Source organism: Cavia porcellus, unplaced genomic scaffold, assembly GCF_034190915.1.
Source record: "Cavia porcellus strain 051 isolate PalLab524CR breed Dunkin Hartley unplaced genomic scaffold, mCavPor4.1 scaffold_37, whole genome shotgun sequence".
In the NCBI taxonomy this organism is placed as follows: domain Eukaryota; kingdom Metazoa; phylum Chordata; class Mammalia; order Rodentia; family Caviidae; genus Cavia; species Cavia porcellus.
Window position 1 is genome coordinate 10,516,667 of NW_026947520.1, and position 17,731 is coordinate 10,534,397.

The 17,731-nt window shown below is 45.0% G+C and overlaps 1 protein-coding gene across 8 annotated transcripts in view; it reads left to right on the forward strand.

Moving 5' to 3' along the window:
- Ints14 (integrator complex subunit 14) overlaps nt 1-17,485 on the forward strand; it is a 26,941-nt gene extending 9,456 nt beyond the window's left edge. For 4 of the 8 annotated variants that reach the window (XM_063243289.1, XM_013145462.3, XM_013145463.3 and 1 more), the window contains 8 exons: nt 249-367; nt 1,085-1,227; nt 3,589-3,681; nt 4,017-4,161; nt 5,885-6,018; nt 11,925-12,043; nt 15,183-15,248; nt 16,685-17,485. In XM_063243289.1, the coding sequence (XP_063099359.1) occupies nt 249-367; nt 1,085-1,227; nt 3,589-3,681; nt 4,017-4,161; nt 5,885-6,018; nt 11,925-12,043; nt 15,183-15,248; nt 16,685-16,936 (1,071 nt within the window). In that variant the 3' untranslated portion in view covers nt 16,937-17,485. The other 4 variants (XM_063243290.1, XM_063243292.1, XM_063243291.1 and 1 more) reach the window with 4 other exon arrangements.
- Nucleotides 17,486-17,731: the final 246 nt, after the last annotated feature.

Genomic DNA, 17,731 nt, shown 5'->3' on the forward strand with positions numbered 1-17,731 from the left:
ATACTAGGCAACCACTAACCTCCTGTGGAAATCTTTGCAAAAGTACTTGAGGATGAAATACCTCTACTGCTGTCATTTTATGGAACATTTCTGTACCTTTCAGTCTGATCATTGCAGCTATTTCTATCTCGTGTCAACTGTTAAGAAAATTGTCTCAATTATTTCTGTGTTATTGCGGTGGCTGTGACTTTGTGTGCTGGTAGTGGTCTGTTGTTCCATTTTTCAAGGGGTCACCTCTTGATTTGTAGCTTCAAAGCACAGATTCCTTGGAATGCCTTGAACGTCTCATAGATTTAAACAACGGTGAAGGGCAAATTTTTACTATTGATGGCCCCCTGTGCTTGAAAAATGTACAGTCTATGTTTGGGTAAGTGTGTGTTTATTTATTTATTTTTTTTACTTGCAATATAGTATCATGATTTGACAGTTTCTAATTGTTATTTCATTTTCGCCAAATTGCCCATGTCTCAGATAAAATGATTAATAATAGTGGTTTTTGAAAGTTTACTCTTGAGCCGGGCGTGGTGGGTCACGCCTGTAATCCTAGCACTCGGGAGGCTGAGGCAGGACGATCGTAGGGAGTTCGAGACCAGCGTAGGCTACGAAGTGAGCTCAAGGCCATTCTGAACTGCATAGAGAGACCCTGTCTCAAAAAGACAAAAAAAAAAAAAAAAAAAAGAAAGTTCACTCTTTTAAATTAACTATGATTAAATATGTGATGCCTTAAAGGTATTGACTTCTGTACTGTAATTTAGCAGTTTCAAAGATTAACTTGCTTTTGGGCTTTTTAGAATTAAAATTTCTTCACCAAAAATGTCAGATTGTATTCTGTTTCATAAGCGGTCAGATTTAGTTTTAGAGCAGTATAAAAGGAAAACAAGCTTTGCGTTTTAAAAGATTACTTTTCTAGTCAGGAGGCAGGAGGATTGTTGCTAGTTTGCGGTTAGTCCAGGCTACACAGTGAGTTCAAGGTCAACCTGAACTATATAACAAGACCCTGTCTCATAAAACAAACCAAAGCAAAAAGATTACTTTTCTGTGTATCGTATTACTCTTTCTATAATAATCCATCATTGTCTCCTAGAAAGCTGATAGACCTGGCATACACACCTTTTCATGCTGTTCTCAAGTGTGGCCATCTAACCGCTGACGTCCAAGTCTTCCCTAGGCCAGAACCTTTCGTTGTGGATGAAGAGATTGATCCTATTCCTAAAGTCATTAATACAGGTAATTGGCTTTTAGAACTTCTTCCTCGTTTTTCTATTACCTTTACTTTCTTGTGACTTTGACTTTCTCCATCATCTAGGATGATTAAAAAGAATCTTATAGTCAGATGCTAGGGTGCTACTGTCATCAGCACTTTGGATTAGTGGATGTATTACTTAGAGGATGGCAGATTACTGATCCTAAATCATCGTTATCACACATTGCTGCAGTTGGAAATCGTGGCCAGATTTATTAGCACTGACCTCTTTGAGGTGATTCTTCATGGAGATACTGAGATTGATGAGCATCATAACTGAAGTCCTGTGTGAAGGGCAACCTTCTAGACTTGGCTCTGTAACTCTTACTGTATGACTCTGAAAGAACTGACCCAGTTTTTGTTTTGTTTTGGTCTTTTTGAGACAGATTCACTGTGCAGTTCAAGCCTTGAACTCACTTTGTAGCCCAGGCTGGTTTTTTTTTTTTTAAATCGGTACCGGGGATCAAACTCACAACCGCCTGCTTGCAAGGCAGGTGCTTATGCCGCTGAGCTAAATCCCCAGCCCCCCAGGCTGGTCTTGAACTTGCAGCAGTTCTTCTGCCTCAGTGTCCCAAGTGCTAGGCTAACAGGCGTGCCTCACCACCCCCAGGTGCACTTCCTCAGTCTTTATTGGGCAGGTGAGTGGACTCAATCAGATGGTCTGTAAGCACTGAGTGCTGATATATTGCACTCTTCCAGCTTTGCTGCTTGTTTTATGACTAAAAGAAAGCAGTGTGCTGCTGCTTTTCCCTGTGCTGTTGCTGGCACCTTGCCTAGCTGAGACTGGTGACACCCAGGCTTAGCTGAGACTGGCAGTGCAGGGTGCTGTGAACCTCTTAGGGATAGGTGTGACTTGCAGCCTGTGTCGCAGCTCCCCCGGCCCCGGGTAACTTCCGACCCTGGGTAGACGCTCGGTAAGTAACTTAGGTGTGCAGTGAGTGTTCATTGTTTTGGGCCTCGAGGTTTTAGAACGAAGGGCTGCGAGGCCGGGCTTTTGTGCTGTTAGCTGTCAGCTGTCTGGAAACAGAGCATCCATCTCTTTCTGTCATGACTCCACAACGGTACATTAAGCTGCACCCAGTGTGTAATGCCTTCAAAGCAGTTCAGTTCCACTCCATCCTTTTTTGGCAAGTAATTCAAATAGGCCTTTTCTTTCCAGTATAAACTTTTAGTCCATGATCTTTGTTATAGCTGATATTTAAACCACTAAAGATACAGGAAGCCTTTCTCTACTCAAGTGAAACTGTGTAACTGCTTGTGCTGATTCACCGGGTACTTACCTCAGGGCAGTAAGGACAGCAGATCTCAGATAAATCATATATTCACTATGGTTCTGATTTTTAAAACTGTTGAGATTATTATGGTTGTGTATTGCTTAGAAGAAAGATTAAAAATCAGTTCAATAAAATTTTAATAGGTGTTTCTTTTACGATGAGTAATGAGTTTTCTCTTACGCTTCTTTGTAATTTTTAGTGTTTTTGTGTTAATTGTATAATCGGAAGAAACTTTTAAAAAGTTTTAGTTACAACTTTAATTTTTATTTATTTTGGGCCGGGGATTTACCTCAGTGGCATAAGTACCTGCCTTGCAAGCAGTCGTGAGTTCGATCCCCGGTACCGATAAAAAGAAAAAAAAAAAAAGGAATTTTTATTTATTTTAAGTTTTCAACAAATAGTATTGGTATTTAATATAATTGTTTGTTTGTTTGTTTGTTCTATTACTGGGGATCAAACCCAGGGGCACCCAGCTGCTGAGCTGCTTCCCCAGCCCACGTATTTTTTTTATTTTGAGACAGGTTCTTGCTGAATTATCCAGGCTGGCCTTGAATGTGTAGTCCTGCTGCCTGGGCTACCTGAGCAGCTGGCATTGCAGGGATGTGCCATTGTACCCAGCTTAGGCCAGCTTCTAGAAAGCAGACAAATCATTGTCATACTGGTTTTATGGAGAATGCATTTATTTCTCACAGATACATTTACTTTCCAGAGAAAGCTGAATGAGGTTGTTGTGGAAGTGTTTAATTTTTAATGCCCACTAGTGACCTGAATATCCCTTGACTATATCCAGAGATTTGACGTATAAGCTTTTGTCTTGGCTGAGACCTTTGCTGATAAAAATAATATATCTCTTAACTGATTTATCATTTGACTTAAATTCATTAAATAAAAGACAGTTATTTCCTAAGCTTCTTAAAATGCAATAGTGTCTTCCACAGAAAAGTCTGGTAACTTTCTCAGTGGTCATACTGAAATCTCGACTAAAACAGTATGTTAATAAAATCCATTACATAGGAAGTAATATACTTTCCCTTCATATGCATTGATTATATGCTGATTCTTTCCTTTCAGATTTAGAAATAGTGGGATTTATTGACATAGCTGATATTTCAAGTCCCCCAGTTCTGTCCAGACACCTGGTCTTACCTATAGCACTTAACAAAGGTGAGTTGTTTTTCTGTGCCCCTGATCCACATGAAGCATCATATTATCTAGAGCTATTTTTTTTTTTTTTTTTTTTTTTTTTTTTGAGACACGGTTTTGCTATGCAGTTCAGGCTGGTCTGGAATTTGGAATGATCCTCATGCCTCAGCCTCCCAAGTGCTGAGATTATAGGCATGTACTTCCATGCCCAGCTTCTAGAGCTATTCTTAAATGTTGGGTAGGAGGTTGGCCCATTTTAGAGGCTGTAACAAAAAGGAATAGTCCACATGCGAGCATGGTGTTGGGCTGTGGAGTTTCCGCAGCTAATCTCCACTTAACTTATCTTCTTTTTACAGAAGGAGATGAGGTGGGTACTGGCATCACTGATGACAACGAAGATGAAAATTCAGCCAATCAGATTGCAGGCAAAATACCCAACTTCTGTGTCCTACTGCATGGCAGTCTAAAAGTGGAAGGAATGGTGGCAATTGTCCAGTTAGGGTAGGAGACTTGCTTACATTTGGTTGGATAAAAGGATTGAAGAAAATCAGCTCTCTGGGTGAAATTTTTCACACTTTTCTTGGAAGAAAAAAAAAGGTCTTTGTCACCCTTTTCCTCTTCCTGCCAAACCCTCCCCTTTGTCATTCTAAGTTTAAACTTCTAAGCTACTACTCTACACTACTCTAAATCATTCCTTAGAATACGTATGCAATAAATCTTCTAGTTCCTCTTTATTGCTTACATTATTTATCAGTTTGCCTCTTGTTAAGTCTTATCTTGCATATCTGGGTTCTGATGATAGCAATGCTGCCCACTTGCTGTAAGATTTTAGGTGTGGTGATGCACCCTGTAATCCTAGCACTTGGGAGGCTGAGGCAGGTGGATTGCCAAGAGTTTGAGGCCAGCCTGAAATACATAGCAAGACTGTCTCAAAAAAAAAAAAAAAAAAAAAAAAAGCAGAATTTACAGGCTCTGCAGCTATAAAGTGAAAAGTAATACGCTGGGAACTTCACCATGTGCCAGGTACTCTTCTGGTGTCTTACATATTTAAGCTCACTTAGTGTGACCCAGCAGCACACTGCAGGCCGCATTGGTGGTATCTGTGCATTATAGATGAGATGAGGCTTAGCGAGGTCAGGGACTTTCGCAAGGTCACACAGTCACCGTAGTAAATGAAAGAGCCAGGACTCTTTTTTTTCTTATAGAACCCGCACTCTACTTGTTCTGCTGCGTCCCTTCCTGGTGAGGAAGACTACCTTCTCTACAGTGGGGAAATCTGTGATGCTCTCCGTGTAATATCTGTTGTTAGAAAAGTCCCTTCTGGCCATCACCTGGGATTGGCTGGTACAGAATACTGAGAGGTTAAAATGAATCACAGGAAGCCTGTCTGCATTACTGCTTCAGTGAAATTAGCTGACTGAGAAAGAACAGTGTAACTCTTACCTACTGAGGATTGGACTCGGGGGCTTCACAATGAGCTACATCCCCAGCCTTTTTTATTTTTAGATAAGGTCTCGCTAAGTCACTGAGTTGCGCAGACTGGGCTCAAACTTGGAATCTTCCTGTATCAGCCTCCCCGAGTGCTGGGATTGTACGAATACACCACCATGCCTGGCTGAAATTTTTTTGTTGTTGTTTTTTGTTTGTTTTATTTGGTTTTTTGTTTGTTTGGTCTTTTAGAGATAGGGTTTCACTGTGCAGTTCAGGCTGGCCTTGAACTCACTTTGTAGCCCAAACTGGCCTTGAACTCGGGGATCTTCCTGCCTCAGCTTCCCCAGTGTTATGCAGTTCTTTTTAATCTCCCAGATTTAGCAACCAAGTTATGTATTATGTCTCTGATTATCTGGACCCTTTGAGCATCTGGGGACAGCATTGCCCAAGTAACTGAGTGATGGCCTTGTGCCCTGTGTTAGATGGGCTTCTCTGTGTTGGTGCCCTGCAACTCTGGGAGACAGCTGAAAAGATCTGTGGGTTGTAGCTATTATTCTTCCTCATCCCCCTACAGCTACTTGTTGCTCTCCTTAAACTACTTTATAAACATCAAAGGAATGGAAATTTTAGGGGATGGTAGTATGCATTTTCAGGGTTAGTATTTGACTTTGGTAAAAGTAATGTGCCTGATTTCAGAACTGAAGACTGCATCTTGAGAAAAACAGGGCAGATATATTGAACTCGCGGGTCCAAGGGTTAATGTTCTTCTCCTCTCTGTGTTCTCTCCGCCTAGTCCTGAGTGGCATGGAATGCTGTACTCCCAAGCCGACAGCAAGAAGAAGTCAAACCTCATGATGTCTCTTTTTGAGCCTGGCCCAGAACCTCTCCCTTGGCTGGGAAAAATGGCCCAGTTGGGTCCTATTTCAGGTACAGCCCAGATCAGATCTTCCGTATCATGACTGTGTTTTCTCCCTGCTGTTCCGAAGGTCTCTGACTGTAGTCTGAGAGTTGCCCGAGCTCCCTTTTCAGTGCGCGTGGTCTGATTCTGGATCTGTATATGAAGAGAGAGCCTCTGGACAGTTCCATGGCTGAACTCTGCAGCTCAGGAAAAGCAACATTTAAGTTGCTCTAAGTATAAACTCTTGAACTGCTTAGAGTAAAAAGTGTGTGTGTGTGTATTTGCATGTGCATATATATTTATTTTTGACCCTGGATCTCACTAAAGTTGCTAAGTCGCCCAAGCTGGGCTTCAGTTTGTGATCCTCCTGCCTCAGCCTTCCAAGTAGCTCTGATTGTAGGAGTATACCATCACACCTGGGTCCTTCTGATTTTTTTTATGCCTTTTGACTAATTCATTCATGATGTTAGGGCCTCAGGCTCAAACTGTAGAATTATCCTTGACTCATTTGGGTGTGTTTGGATTTCAGAGGCGTCTACCAGCTATTTTGTGTCAGGCCTAGAGGATAAGAGAGCTAGCTGGAGTTGTGCAAAGTCTGATTAACAGATTAACAAAGTTGATTAACAGATGGACTGTCCAAAGTCAAGGTTAGCTCGGAGTTGGTGATCAGAGAAGCCCTCCTAGGGCACTCAGGAATCCTCTCTGAGAAGAGGTGCCCTAGCTGAGTTTGAACAGACAGCAGTTCACCGGGCAGAAGGAGGAAAAAAGGCCTGGGGCAGCAGAGCAGCTGCGGGGTGGAGAGGGGCCAGGGAACTGCAGTGGGTGCAGCAAGGGAGGAGGGGCAGGTGGCCGAGGCTGGCAGAGCCATCCTGGCTGAGCAGGGAATAGCCGAGACTTCACTGCAGAGCCTGGAAAGAAGCGGTGCGGTAGATCACGCCAGCTGCAATGAGAACAGGAAGGGAGACGTGCATGCAGCTGCTGCTTCCTCTGGAGCTATACGCTTGGCTGAGGCCAAGGGAAGGGATGAGGATGAGGGTGTGGAAAGAGCAGATCTGAAAAGGTCCAGGAGTCTTGCCGTAGAAGTCGCTGTAACAATCCTAGAAATGGGAAGGCGAAAGCTAGAACAGGACAAGGAGGGACTGGGCAAAAGACACTTAGGAGGTTGCTCAGTGGTGTTAGGATTTGGCAGCCAGCCCAAGCTTTTGGCTTAGGCTGCAGGACGGAAAGCGAGTCTTTTAATTGAAATAGAGAACAGGGGAAGAGTAGTGTTGAGAAGAACGTATTTGGTGCATGATGAATATGTACCTTTAAGAAACAAGCAGAAAAACGGCATAGTGTGGGAATTCTGTAATCCAGCACTCGGCAGGATGAAGCAGGGAGATTACTGTGCACATTTGAGGCCACCTGGACTACATAGTGAGTTCAGCCTGAACTATGTGCTAAAATCTATCCCTAACAACAAAGAAACCAAATAAATAAGCAGAGAATCCTTGAGACATTCCTGTGGCATCCGGTGTTCGGAAAGAGGCAGAGTTGGAGACAGAATTTTGAGTCCTGAGCAGGTAACTGATAGTTAGGCTGAGGAGAGCCAAGGGAGATTGCTCAGGGAAGTGGTTCACAGATTTCATTGTTTGCATTCAGAAGCAAACTTGTTTAGCAATTCTTCATCCCGTGCTCCACCTGCAGAGATTCTGATCAGTAGGTATGGATTCGGGCCAGGAACTTGCAGTTTTAATATTATCCAAGGGATTTGAATCCAGGTGATCCTCAAACTTTCTTTAAGCCTGGCCCTGGGGAAACACAGCTGAATTGAAGAGAGCTCAGGACTGCACTGTGGCAAGCAACCCCTACAGGGGCCGTGGAAAGGGAAATGAAGAGGTCAGTCGGATGAGAGGTCGCAGAGTAATGTCCCCGAAGGCCAGCAGCACAGCCGCTCCAAAAGCATGAGTGCCCTGCAGTGCCTGACCTCCTCCTGCAGCGAGGGGAGATTCTGACAGCAGCAGCCCAGGAAGCTGGACTCGGGGTCAGCAGACTGTCAGTAAAGGGGCAGGGAGTCAGTATTTTCAGCTTTATATGCCATGTGGTCTGTCTCAGCTATTCAACTCTGCCTTTGTTCCTGTAGAAACTATGCAAATGAGGGACTGTGCCCCAATAAAACTTTATGAACTCTGAAATTTGAATTTATTGTAATACTCAGATGTCATGAATATTCTTTTTCTTCAGCCTACTCCACTTCCTCTTAGCATCTCCCTGTGTTGCCCAGGGCCTCTCAAGTAGCCAGGACTGTATGCATCACAACTAGTTAAAAGCCTGGTGTTTTTCTGAGCCGGAGTCTTGCTCTGTATGTGAGCAGACTGCCCTTGAACTCAACTTGTGTAGCGCAGGTGGCCTCAAGCTCACAGTGGTGGTCCTGCCTCAGCCTCCCAGGTGCTGGAATTACTTGTTCTGAACCAGGGCCTGCTGCAGGAAGGGCAGCCCCCCACTGCTCCTACTCACGGCCTTTTCATCATGTGAGAAAATTCACCCCTTGGAGAAAGGCCAGCAAGAGGATTGCAGTTCAGGAACTTAATGTGAAAGAAACTATAGGATGACTGTCTTAAATAACCAAGAGCCTTCAGAGGAATCCGGTGGAGGTGCAGCTCAGTGGTAGAGCCTTCCCCTGGTAATCAAGGCTCTGGGTTTGATCCTCAGCACCACAGGGGTGGGGGGAGTTTTAAGAGGTACAGAAGCCAAGAGGAAAGAAGAGAGATTTATGATAGTATAGAAAAGAGAAATATGGCAGGCATTGGAGGAGAGCCCCAGGCAGAGAAAATGGTGTGTGCATGTGTGGGTATGAATGTGTATAGACAGATTCCTCATCACCTTCATCTCTCTTTCGTAGAATTCTGTGTTCATTCTGCCCATCAGTTTTGCTGCTCTGGGCCATGTTCTGGCTTTCTTTACATTTCAGTTAAACCAGAAGTCACGTGTCTTCCAACTGCAGACCAAACTGACCCGCTGCCTGTCTTTGTAAATAAAGTTGTATTGAGACACGTCACACTTATCCCTTTACATATTATCTACTGCTGTTTTTCTGCTACAGTGGCAGAGTTAAGTAGTACAGAACATAGACTTGCAAAGTCTAGCTGACCCCAGCCTGGACTGTTGGGGTGCTTTCACCCAGATGTCATCCAGAGGCTCCCATGCGGACTCCTTTCTCGCCTGACTCCCACCTAGCAATGCTCATTATACTTATTCTTCATCCAGTTGAACTGCTGTTTCTCTGCCCCATGTTCATGTTTTTTCCTCCCTCTGGGTCTTTTCATCTTTTCAGTGGGGATAATAATCACTACATTTTCCTGAATTTAACACTGTGCCAACCAAGCACAGTGCAGGACCCAGTGAAATGCACTGTCTCGTTCTGTTCTGTCAGCAGCCGTAAGGGGTTGGAGTTGGCACCATAACAGATCATAATGAATAGACCCCAGTGTAGGCGAGGTTGAGAGTCTCCCAGAGGGATGTGTGTGAGGTGCCTGATGCATGGTATGTGTGTAATAGCAGGTACTGCTGCTTTACTGTTTTTTAAAGCAGAATTTGTAAAACAAAACTTCCATTATTTATACTGATCCCTCCTGTTCCTAGTCCTAGACCTGATCACTCTTTTTATACTTTAGATGTCCTTTTTTCTTTTTTCTGTTTTTTGCTTTTGAAAGGTGTTTAGCTCTCTTATGTTCTGTAGGCTCAATGGCCTTGTATCATCCTGTGTCTTCCCATCACATCTTTCGTGTACATCTTTCATTAATATTGGGGAAAGTGCATGCAAAGGAAATGTTTTTGAAATCTTGCATCATCTGTGGAAAAGCCTTTTTCATGCTTTCCAGACTGTCTGTAGTTTGGTTAGGTGAGTTCTGCATCAGAAATCATTATCCCTCAAAGTTTTCAAGCATTCCTGTGTTCTGTCTTCTCGGTGTTAGTGCTGCTGCCGAGTCTTTTCCCATCCTGATTCCCAGACTTTTGACCTCGAATTGTTATTTCCTCTCCTCCTTTAAGGACCTTCATATCCTGGTGTTCTGAGTTATCAGGATATGCACATAGTTGTTGGTCTCTGCATTCATTTTGCTGACATCTGGCCTCTCGTGTTCTTCGGTTCTAGTTGTGTGCATTTGACAGTCGGTACCGGAAATCAAACTCAGGACCTTGCCCTTGCCAAGTAGGTGCTGTGCCACTGAGCTGTATCCCTGACCCCGTGTGCATTATTTTTTTTATCTTTCTCTGTATTCTGTTCTCCCTTCCTGGAGCACCTATCTAAGGGAGATGTGGACGTGCACACACACGAATACACATATAATACTATCTTTTTTTACTGATTTTCCCATTTTTTCTTTTTGTTCTGCTTTCTTTTTACCAACTTATTGTATGGCTTTTTAAAATTTTTTCCATTATCTTATTTCTTAGAGTTTCTTGTTCTTTTTTTGACAAATGCTGTATTTCCTGTATGCTGGGTTCCAGAACTGATAGACTCTGAATAGATGCTGGAATGCTTGGGACTGATGATGAGTGCTGGCACAGGATCTAAAGAAACCACTGTCTGCCAGAAGCACTTGGGGCAGCTTTGTGCGCGCTGGCTAGGATCTGGCCAGGAGTGTAATAGGCAGGTTTGGGTAGGTGAGGAGCAGCAGTGCTCAAGGGCAGAGAATGTGTTGGCTTCAAAACGAGGCCTGAGTCATTCTGAAACCCTAAGTCTGGCTTCTCCAAGCCTTGCTCTCCTCTGTAATGAGACAAAAGATGCCTAATCCCTTCTAAGGTGGCCGTGCAGGAGAAGTCATATATGTACAGAGTCTGACACAGTTAGAATTGAATATTCTTTCTTCTGTGAGTACTTTGAGGCCAGAAGAATATCTGCCCTAGGCACAGGGCATAGCACGATCCTTGTTAAACCCTGGGATCTTTCTGTGGATAAGGAGTGGATGCATGCGATAGAGCAGTCCAGGTAAGGGAGGAACAGAAATCGTGACGGGGCAGCTGGGAACTGCCAGCCGTGAGTGCCAGGATTCACAGGATCCCAGCAGACTGACAAGGCTTACATGTTGTCTGGTACAGTATTGTGCTGTCTTAGCAGTGTGGTAGTTGGAGGTCAGTGTTAAGGTTTTTGACGAGTAAGGGGCAGAAAACATCTTCCTCAGTTAGAGAAATGGGTCCATCCAGTTTTCTGTGTGAACATTGGGTCAGTGGATTTAGCTCCCTTAACTGGTGGGGATGAGAATAATAAGGATGAAAGGAACCATCAGGCATAAGTGTGTTGCACAGATTCAAGGCAGTTTTCTGTACTTGGAGTGCGTTAAAGGCAGAAATCCTAGTTACCGATGTGACGGCACCAAGGCTTTGAGTTTTTGGAAGTAGTTAACTAATAAGCCATAAGATTGAGTCTTCTTCACTGAGAAAAATATTTCTCCTTGCCCTTTTGCTTAATTATATCTAATTTTTCCTTTTAATTTTTTAATTCCTACACCTTTGCTGCCTAACTCACTTGCCAGTGGCCACCAGAAGCTACTTAAATTTAAACCTAAATAAAGTGTGTAGTTCATTTCTCTATTTCAAGTGTTTAACAGCTAGCAGCTACCATATTAGATAGCACAGGTGTAGAACATTTCCAGCCTCAGAGGAAATTTGATCCTCTCTAGCCTTAATTTATAAAACAGATAAGTGGAGCTTGTTTCTTCAGAGACATGAAGCTGTTTTCACTTGTATAGACTTCCGTCCCCTGTGTGGTCTCCTCCGGCAGTGGCCTCTATTGGGAGTAGGTTCCCCAGCCTGATCGAAGTTAGTGGAATTTCCCTGATGAACCAAGCAGGAGGACGTAGAAGGTTGAGTGATCTGATTAGGAGCTGCTCGCCTAGTCAGAAATGCAATTGACTGTTTTGCCAGATGTCATTTCAAGAATATCTTTTTCTTTAAGATGCTAAAGAAAACCCTTACGGTGAGGATGACAATAAGAGCCCATTTCCCCTGCAACCCAAAAACAAACGCAGTTATGCCCAGAATGTGACTGTCTGGATCAAACCCAGCGGCCTGCAGGTAACATTGCCATTTACCTAGCTTTCTTTTCCACTGAGGACAAGAGGGAGCATTTGGGTGGGTGGGCACATAGACATTTGATTTGATTTTTCTTTCCTTTGATGCTTTGAATTTATTTACTTCCAATTTTGTCATTATTTCTAAAAAGGATTTCCAGATGGCCTACAGTGAAACATGTACATAGCAGAAACATTTCTTACACATTTAGAGCAGAAAGAGATCCAGAGAAAGAATGAAACCAATTGTACCTGGAAGCCAGGGCAAGATGATAATTTATCTGAGAAGTTAGGCTGGGAGCTTGCAGGTTACATAGTCTTTCTTGGGTGGTAGCAGAAGCAGGCCAGTTCTTTGGGAGAAGTATATTTTCCTAGCATTGAATTTTAATGCAAAATCTGTCACATGGTAAAGCACTGAACACTGTAACCATTGTTCTTTCTGACAACAGTTTTGAAAAATATGTAAAGTTTCCATTTGGTTATTTCTTTCATCCCTAAGAACTCAAGCAACAGCATTACACTGTAATTCACAGAAACACACTCACATGAGACTGAGGTAATACTGATCGAGGAATGCTCTTTTTGGCAGGTATCAGGGACATTTCTCTTTCGTTGATGTAACGTCACTTATGCCTGTTTTTTAAAATTGCTTAGGAAAGCTTTTTCTCCTTTGAGCACTTCTTGTGACATTTCATCCTCCAGTGAGTCCAGCCTCAGGCACGGGGTGAAAGGCAGTCAGGCTGCTGGAGTGAGCTGGCCTCCGCTCCCTCGGTGACTCCAAGCCCTCCGAAGGACCGAGCCGTCCTTGTGCTGGCCAAGGCCAGAGGCCTCTGAGGGAAAGTTGGTATCTCCCTCCTCCCTCCAGCCCTGAGTGCAGCACTTCTCGGGAGGGTGACGAGACTCACTTCCACCACTGATTATGGTTGAATTTTTCTTAAAGTACTACCTTTTGCTTTGGTCCCAGATGTGAAACACATAACTCTGAATGCATCTTTTCAGCCATTTTCAAATGTGCAGTTAAGGGACGTCCAGTGGCTCCCCAGTGTTAGGCATTCAGCCCACGGTGGCTCTAACTCCGGGCTGCTCCAGAGGAAAACCTGTCCCTGCCGTGGAGCAGGTGCTCCCCAGGCTTGCCCTCTCCCCGGCCCTGCCAGCACCCTCTTTGTCTGTGGATTTGCCTGTTCGCTGTACTTCAGAAATGTGGAATCATGCACTCTGCCTTAAGGTTTGGCGTCTTCCACCGAGCAGCATTCATGTTGCATGTGTGTCAGTGCTGCGCTTCTTTGGTGGTGGAGTAAATTACCACGCTTTTTAGCCATTTGCTCAGAGGACGAACTTTAGGGTTGTTCCCACCTTTTGACTATTACTAATGATATATAATTTTTATACTAGTGATATACAATATATAACTTGTTCTCCACACAGTACTTTTTGTGTGTATTCTAAGACCTGGGGTTGCTGGATCATAGGGTTCCTTGGTTTTTTGAGATAGGGTCTTGCTATGAAATTCAGGCTGGTCTTGAACTCACTATGTAGCTCAGACTCACAACCATCCTCCTACCTCTGCCTCTCAAGTGCTGCGATTAGAGGTGTGTGCCACCACGCCCAGCACTTTTTCACAGTGGCTATATCATTTTATGTTCCCACTAGAAACGTAAGTGCTCCAGTTTCTCCACATTCTCACCGGTTTTTCTTTTTTTCTTTTTTTTTTTTTTAGTAGTAGTGGGTATAAAGTGTCATCTGTGGTTCCTTCCCTAACGACTAATAACATGGTACTCTCCAGGCAGGGATGTAGCTCAGTAGTAGAGGCTTGCCCAGCATGCAGAAGGCCCTGGGGTTGATTGGGGAATAGGGGCGGTGGTCCATCTTTTCATGTCCTTTTTGGCTATTTGTGTATCTACAGAAATCTATCTCAACTCCTGTGTCTCCTTTTTCATTGGGTTTTCTTTTTGTTGAAATCTTTATGTACTCAGAATAGCAGACCTTTAGAGAAAAATGATTTTCTCCCCTGCTGTGGGTTTTCTTTTCACTTTTTTTCTCTTTCCTGTGGTATTACAGATTGAACCCAGGGTCTCATGTATGCAAGGCAAGTGCTGTAATACCGAGCTACACCCCAGCCCCCTTCCCACACTCCTGGTCATGCTCTTTGATGTACAGCAGTTTTTAGGATTTTTTGAGGCAGGGTCTCAGACTGTTGTCCAAATTGGCCTTGAATTTATCATCTTCCTGCCACAGATGTACACCTCCACTCTTGGCTTTAAATTTTTAGTTTTGAGCAAACTGGGCATGGTGGTGTGCACCTGTAACCCTAACACTCAAGAGGGAGAGGCAGGAGGATTGCTGCAAGTTCAAGGCATCCTGGGCTACATAATGAGTTCAAGCCCAGTCTGAATTACATAGAAATCCTGTCTCAATTTTTTTTTTCTTTTTAGTTTAGCCTGAGTAAAATGTTTCTTTTTTCTTTTTTTTTTTTTTTTTTTTTTTTTGCTTTTGTTCCTTGTGCTTTTTTATATCTTAACTAAGAGATCACTGCCAAATCCAAGGTGATAAAGAATTTACGCTTCCATTTCCTATAGAAGTTTTAGGGTATTAGATGTTATATTTAGGTGTATCATTTTGTACATTATTTGAGTTAAAGGTCCAGCACCTTTTGCACATGGCTATCTACTTATCCCAACTCTAGTTGTTGAAAAGACTGTTCTTTCCCCATAGAATGGTCTTGGCAGCCTTAGGAAAAAAGCAACAAGCTGTAGATTAATGGACATCTTGGGTATGTTTTTGTGAGGATGATTTATTACCCAGTTTTTTAAAGGCGGGAAGTATGTTTTTTTCAGTACTGGGGATTGAACCCAAGGCCACTCTCGCACTGAGATATATGCCCAACTCTTTTAAAATTTGTTATCCAGGCTGGGCTTGAATTTATAACCCTCCTGCCTCAGCCTCCAGAGCAGCCAGGATTACTTAGCTTTGTGTTGAGCATGACACTGCTGTAACGCAGAAGGGGCTTCACCTTCACCCACCTGAGCTCTAGCTCTGCTCACTTTGTCATTTCTTTAAGTATTCAGAGCCACCTTTGGGTTCTTTCCTTGCTTTTCACCACAGAATTCTAATGTCAGATTCTTTCATTCTTTTACCCTTAACAGACAGATGTACAGAAAATTTTGAGAAACGCACGGAAACTACCTGAAAAAACGCAGACCTTCTATAAGGTGAGCTGGGCGGAACCACAGGGGAGGGAGCACAGGGCTGCGCAGAGCATCCGGGAGCAGGGAAACCGTGAGGGTTAGCGCCATGCTGCTGAGGCCTGGGTTCCTCATCGGGAGAGTCGGTGTGAGCCATGGGTCCACAGCTGTCTGCAGTCCAAGAAGGGGCAGTGTTGGGAAGGCCTGGGTCTGCACAGTAGTGGGGTGCCTGCCTGTAGAGCCGCCAGCTGAGCACCCCCCTCACAGAGGACCAGTGCAGCCCACACAAGTGATATCTGCGACCGAGCAGGGCGAGGAGTTTCCCGGAACAATCCTACTGCACAAGAGTAGTGCCCTCTGGGACAACTTCCAGATTCACATGTGTGAGTTGTGAAGCAGGTGGCCTTCCGTGGTGCCTGCCCGATCCAGAGCCACTGGTGGAGACTGCAGCCCCAAGGGCTGGGTGACAGACACTTAGATGCATGCCTTTTCCCTCCTGTCCTGGCATTTGGCTGGAGTTTGATGAAACAGTGTGAAATGTCCTGGCTTCACAGCAGGGCTGGGGCTGGCATCTCCCCTGGAGAACACCCACTGCTGCTTCATGTGTTACCTCATTACCTTGACTCACTGTTGTCTTCAAACCCAATTATGTAGCAGGCTGGTGAAATCAAGCAGAACGCACTGCTTTACTGAGAATTCAGCAGAGCTGCTAAGATGGCCAGGCCCCTCCTACCTGAAACTGTAACCCGCCAGCCAGGCCTCAGCTGCAGCCCCTCTCTGCAGGTGTTGCAGGCAGCTGTTAGTTGCCCTGGTGGTGGCACACCTGTGCCGTGGCTGTCCTCTCAACCTTCCACCTTTCCTGGGTGATACAGGGGTAGCCGAGAGCCTGTTTCTCCTTCCTGGCTTTATATAACCCTCCAGGAAAGCCGCAAAGGGCCTCTAGTACCTCATTGCTGCGGTACCTGCATCAGACAGGGAGAGTGGTTCTTTGTGACAAGGCCTCTGAGACCAAGAGGCTCCACAGCTTATCCAGTCACCAGGGGCCGGCAGGACACGTCCCGTTTCTGTACTTCCATCCCCTTGCCGTCCCTTCTTTGTGGCGCTCCCTCCTGCCTGGCCTTCCTTCTCTAAACATGTTCATGGCCGTTCATCACCTGCCCACACTGCAGAGGCACTGGAACATAAGGAGCGGCTGGAATTTGGAGCAAGCCTTTCCAGCTCCGCACATTACGGGGACGCATGAGCACCTTATGTGTGCACTGCTGTGTAGACGAGCACACTAGCTTCCTCACTTAGCCGCTGGCCACTTGTCCTGAGGAAGCACACATCAGTTATGTCTTCATGCTGGCTCTTCTGCCTCAGAACTGGTCTCATATAAAACTACTCCCTGAAAGCTGAGAGTCAGAGAATGGACGCAAGGAAGCGAGCACACCTCAGGAATGCTGGTCTTCATTGTGTTTCAGGAGCTGAATCGTCTGCGCAAGGCTGCCCTGGCCTTTGGCTTTCTAGACCTGCTCAAGGGCGTGGCCGACATGCTGGAGCGGGAATGCACACTGCTGCCGGACACGGCACACCCCGACGCCGCCTTCCAGCTCACCCACGCTGCCCAGCAGCTCAAGCTGGCCAGCACCAGCACCTCAGAGTACGCAGCATATGACCATAACATTATCCCTCTGCACACAGACTTCTCTGGGAGCAGCGCGGAGAGAATGTGAACTGCCAGGGAATGATTTCAACTGCGAAGGATGCTGAGCACGCTCACTTGTGACACGCCACCCCGGGGCCTTCTGAACTGGCCTCACACATAGCCCTCACAGGCCAGAATAACTACCCCAGTGTGAGGGGCTGGCTGCAGGGTGCGAAGCAGACTGGCCACTTGGCTGGAACCTCAGCCTCCTGGTGTCTCTAAGCTGTTACTCGAGTGAGGGACCCATCTTAGAAGTGGAGGCTGAGCAGAGCTCCCGCCTTCTTCCTCCTCAGGAAACGTCCTGGAAGGACCCCCTCTCCAGGTTGTGCTTAGCCAGAAGGACCTTTTCAGGCCTCTTTGGAGAGGCAGCCTAGGTTGCTTGGGACTTGCTAAGGACAGAACGACTGCCACTGAGTTCCAGAATTGTGCTTAGAACTTGGTAAAATGTGATAGTGATGCTTGGGTGCTTTTGGTGTACCTTGAGTACAAACTTCTAAACAACCACATATGTAAAATGAGTCCTGTTTTTTTAATGAAAGTAAAATAGATTTTCTGTGATACTTTCACTGAGAACTAATGGCCCTTTGTCCCTTGTGTGTTCTGTCACTTGAACATAGTGGAACAGATTCATAGACCTAGTTCTTCGAGGGTCCATACTGACCTCTGTCTGATTCTGTTTAGGCTGCGCTGCCTATGCCAGCTTCTGGCCAGCAGGTCCTGCAGACCCCTCCTCAGAGTCAGCCAGGTTGCAAGGCATCTGCTGGCTTCCTGCCCTTGCACATGCTGCAGGCAGTTCCGTACATTTTACCTGCATCCGCAAAGC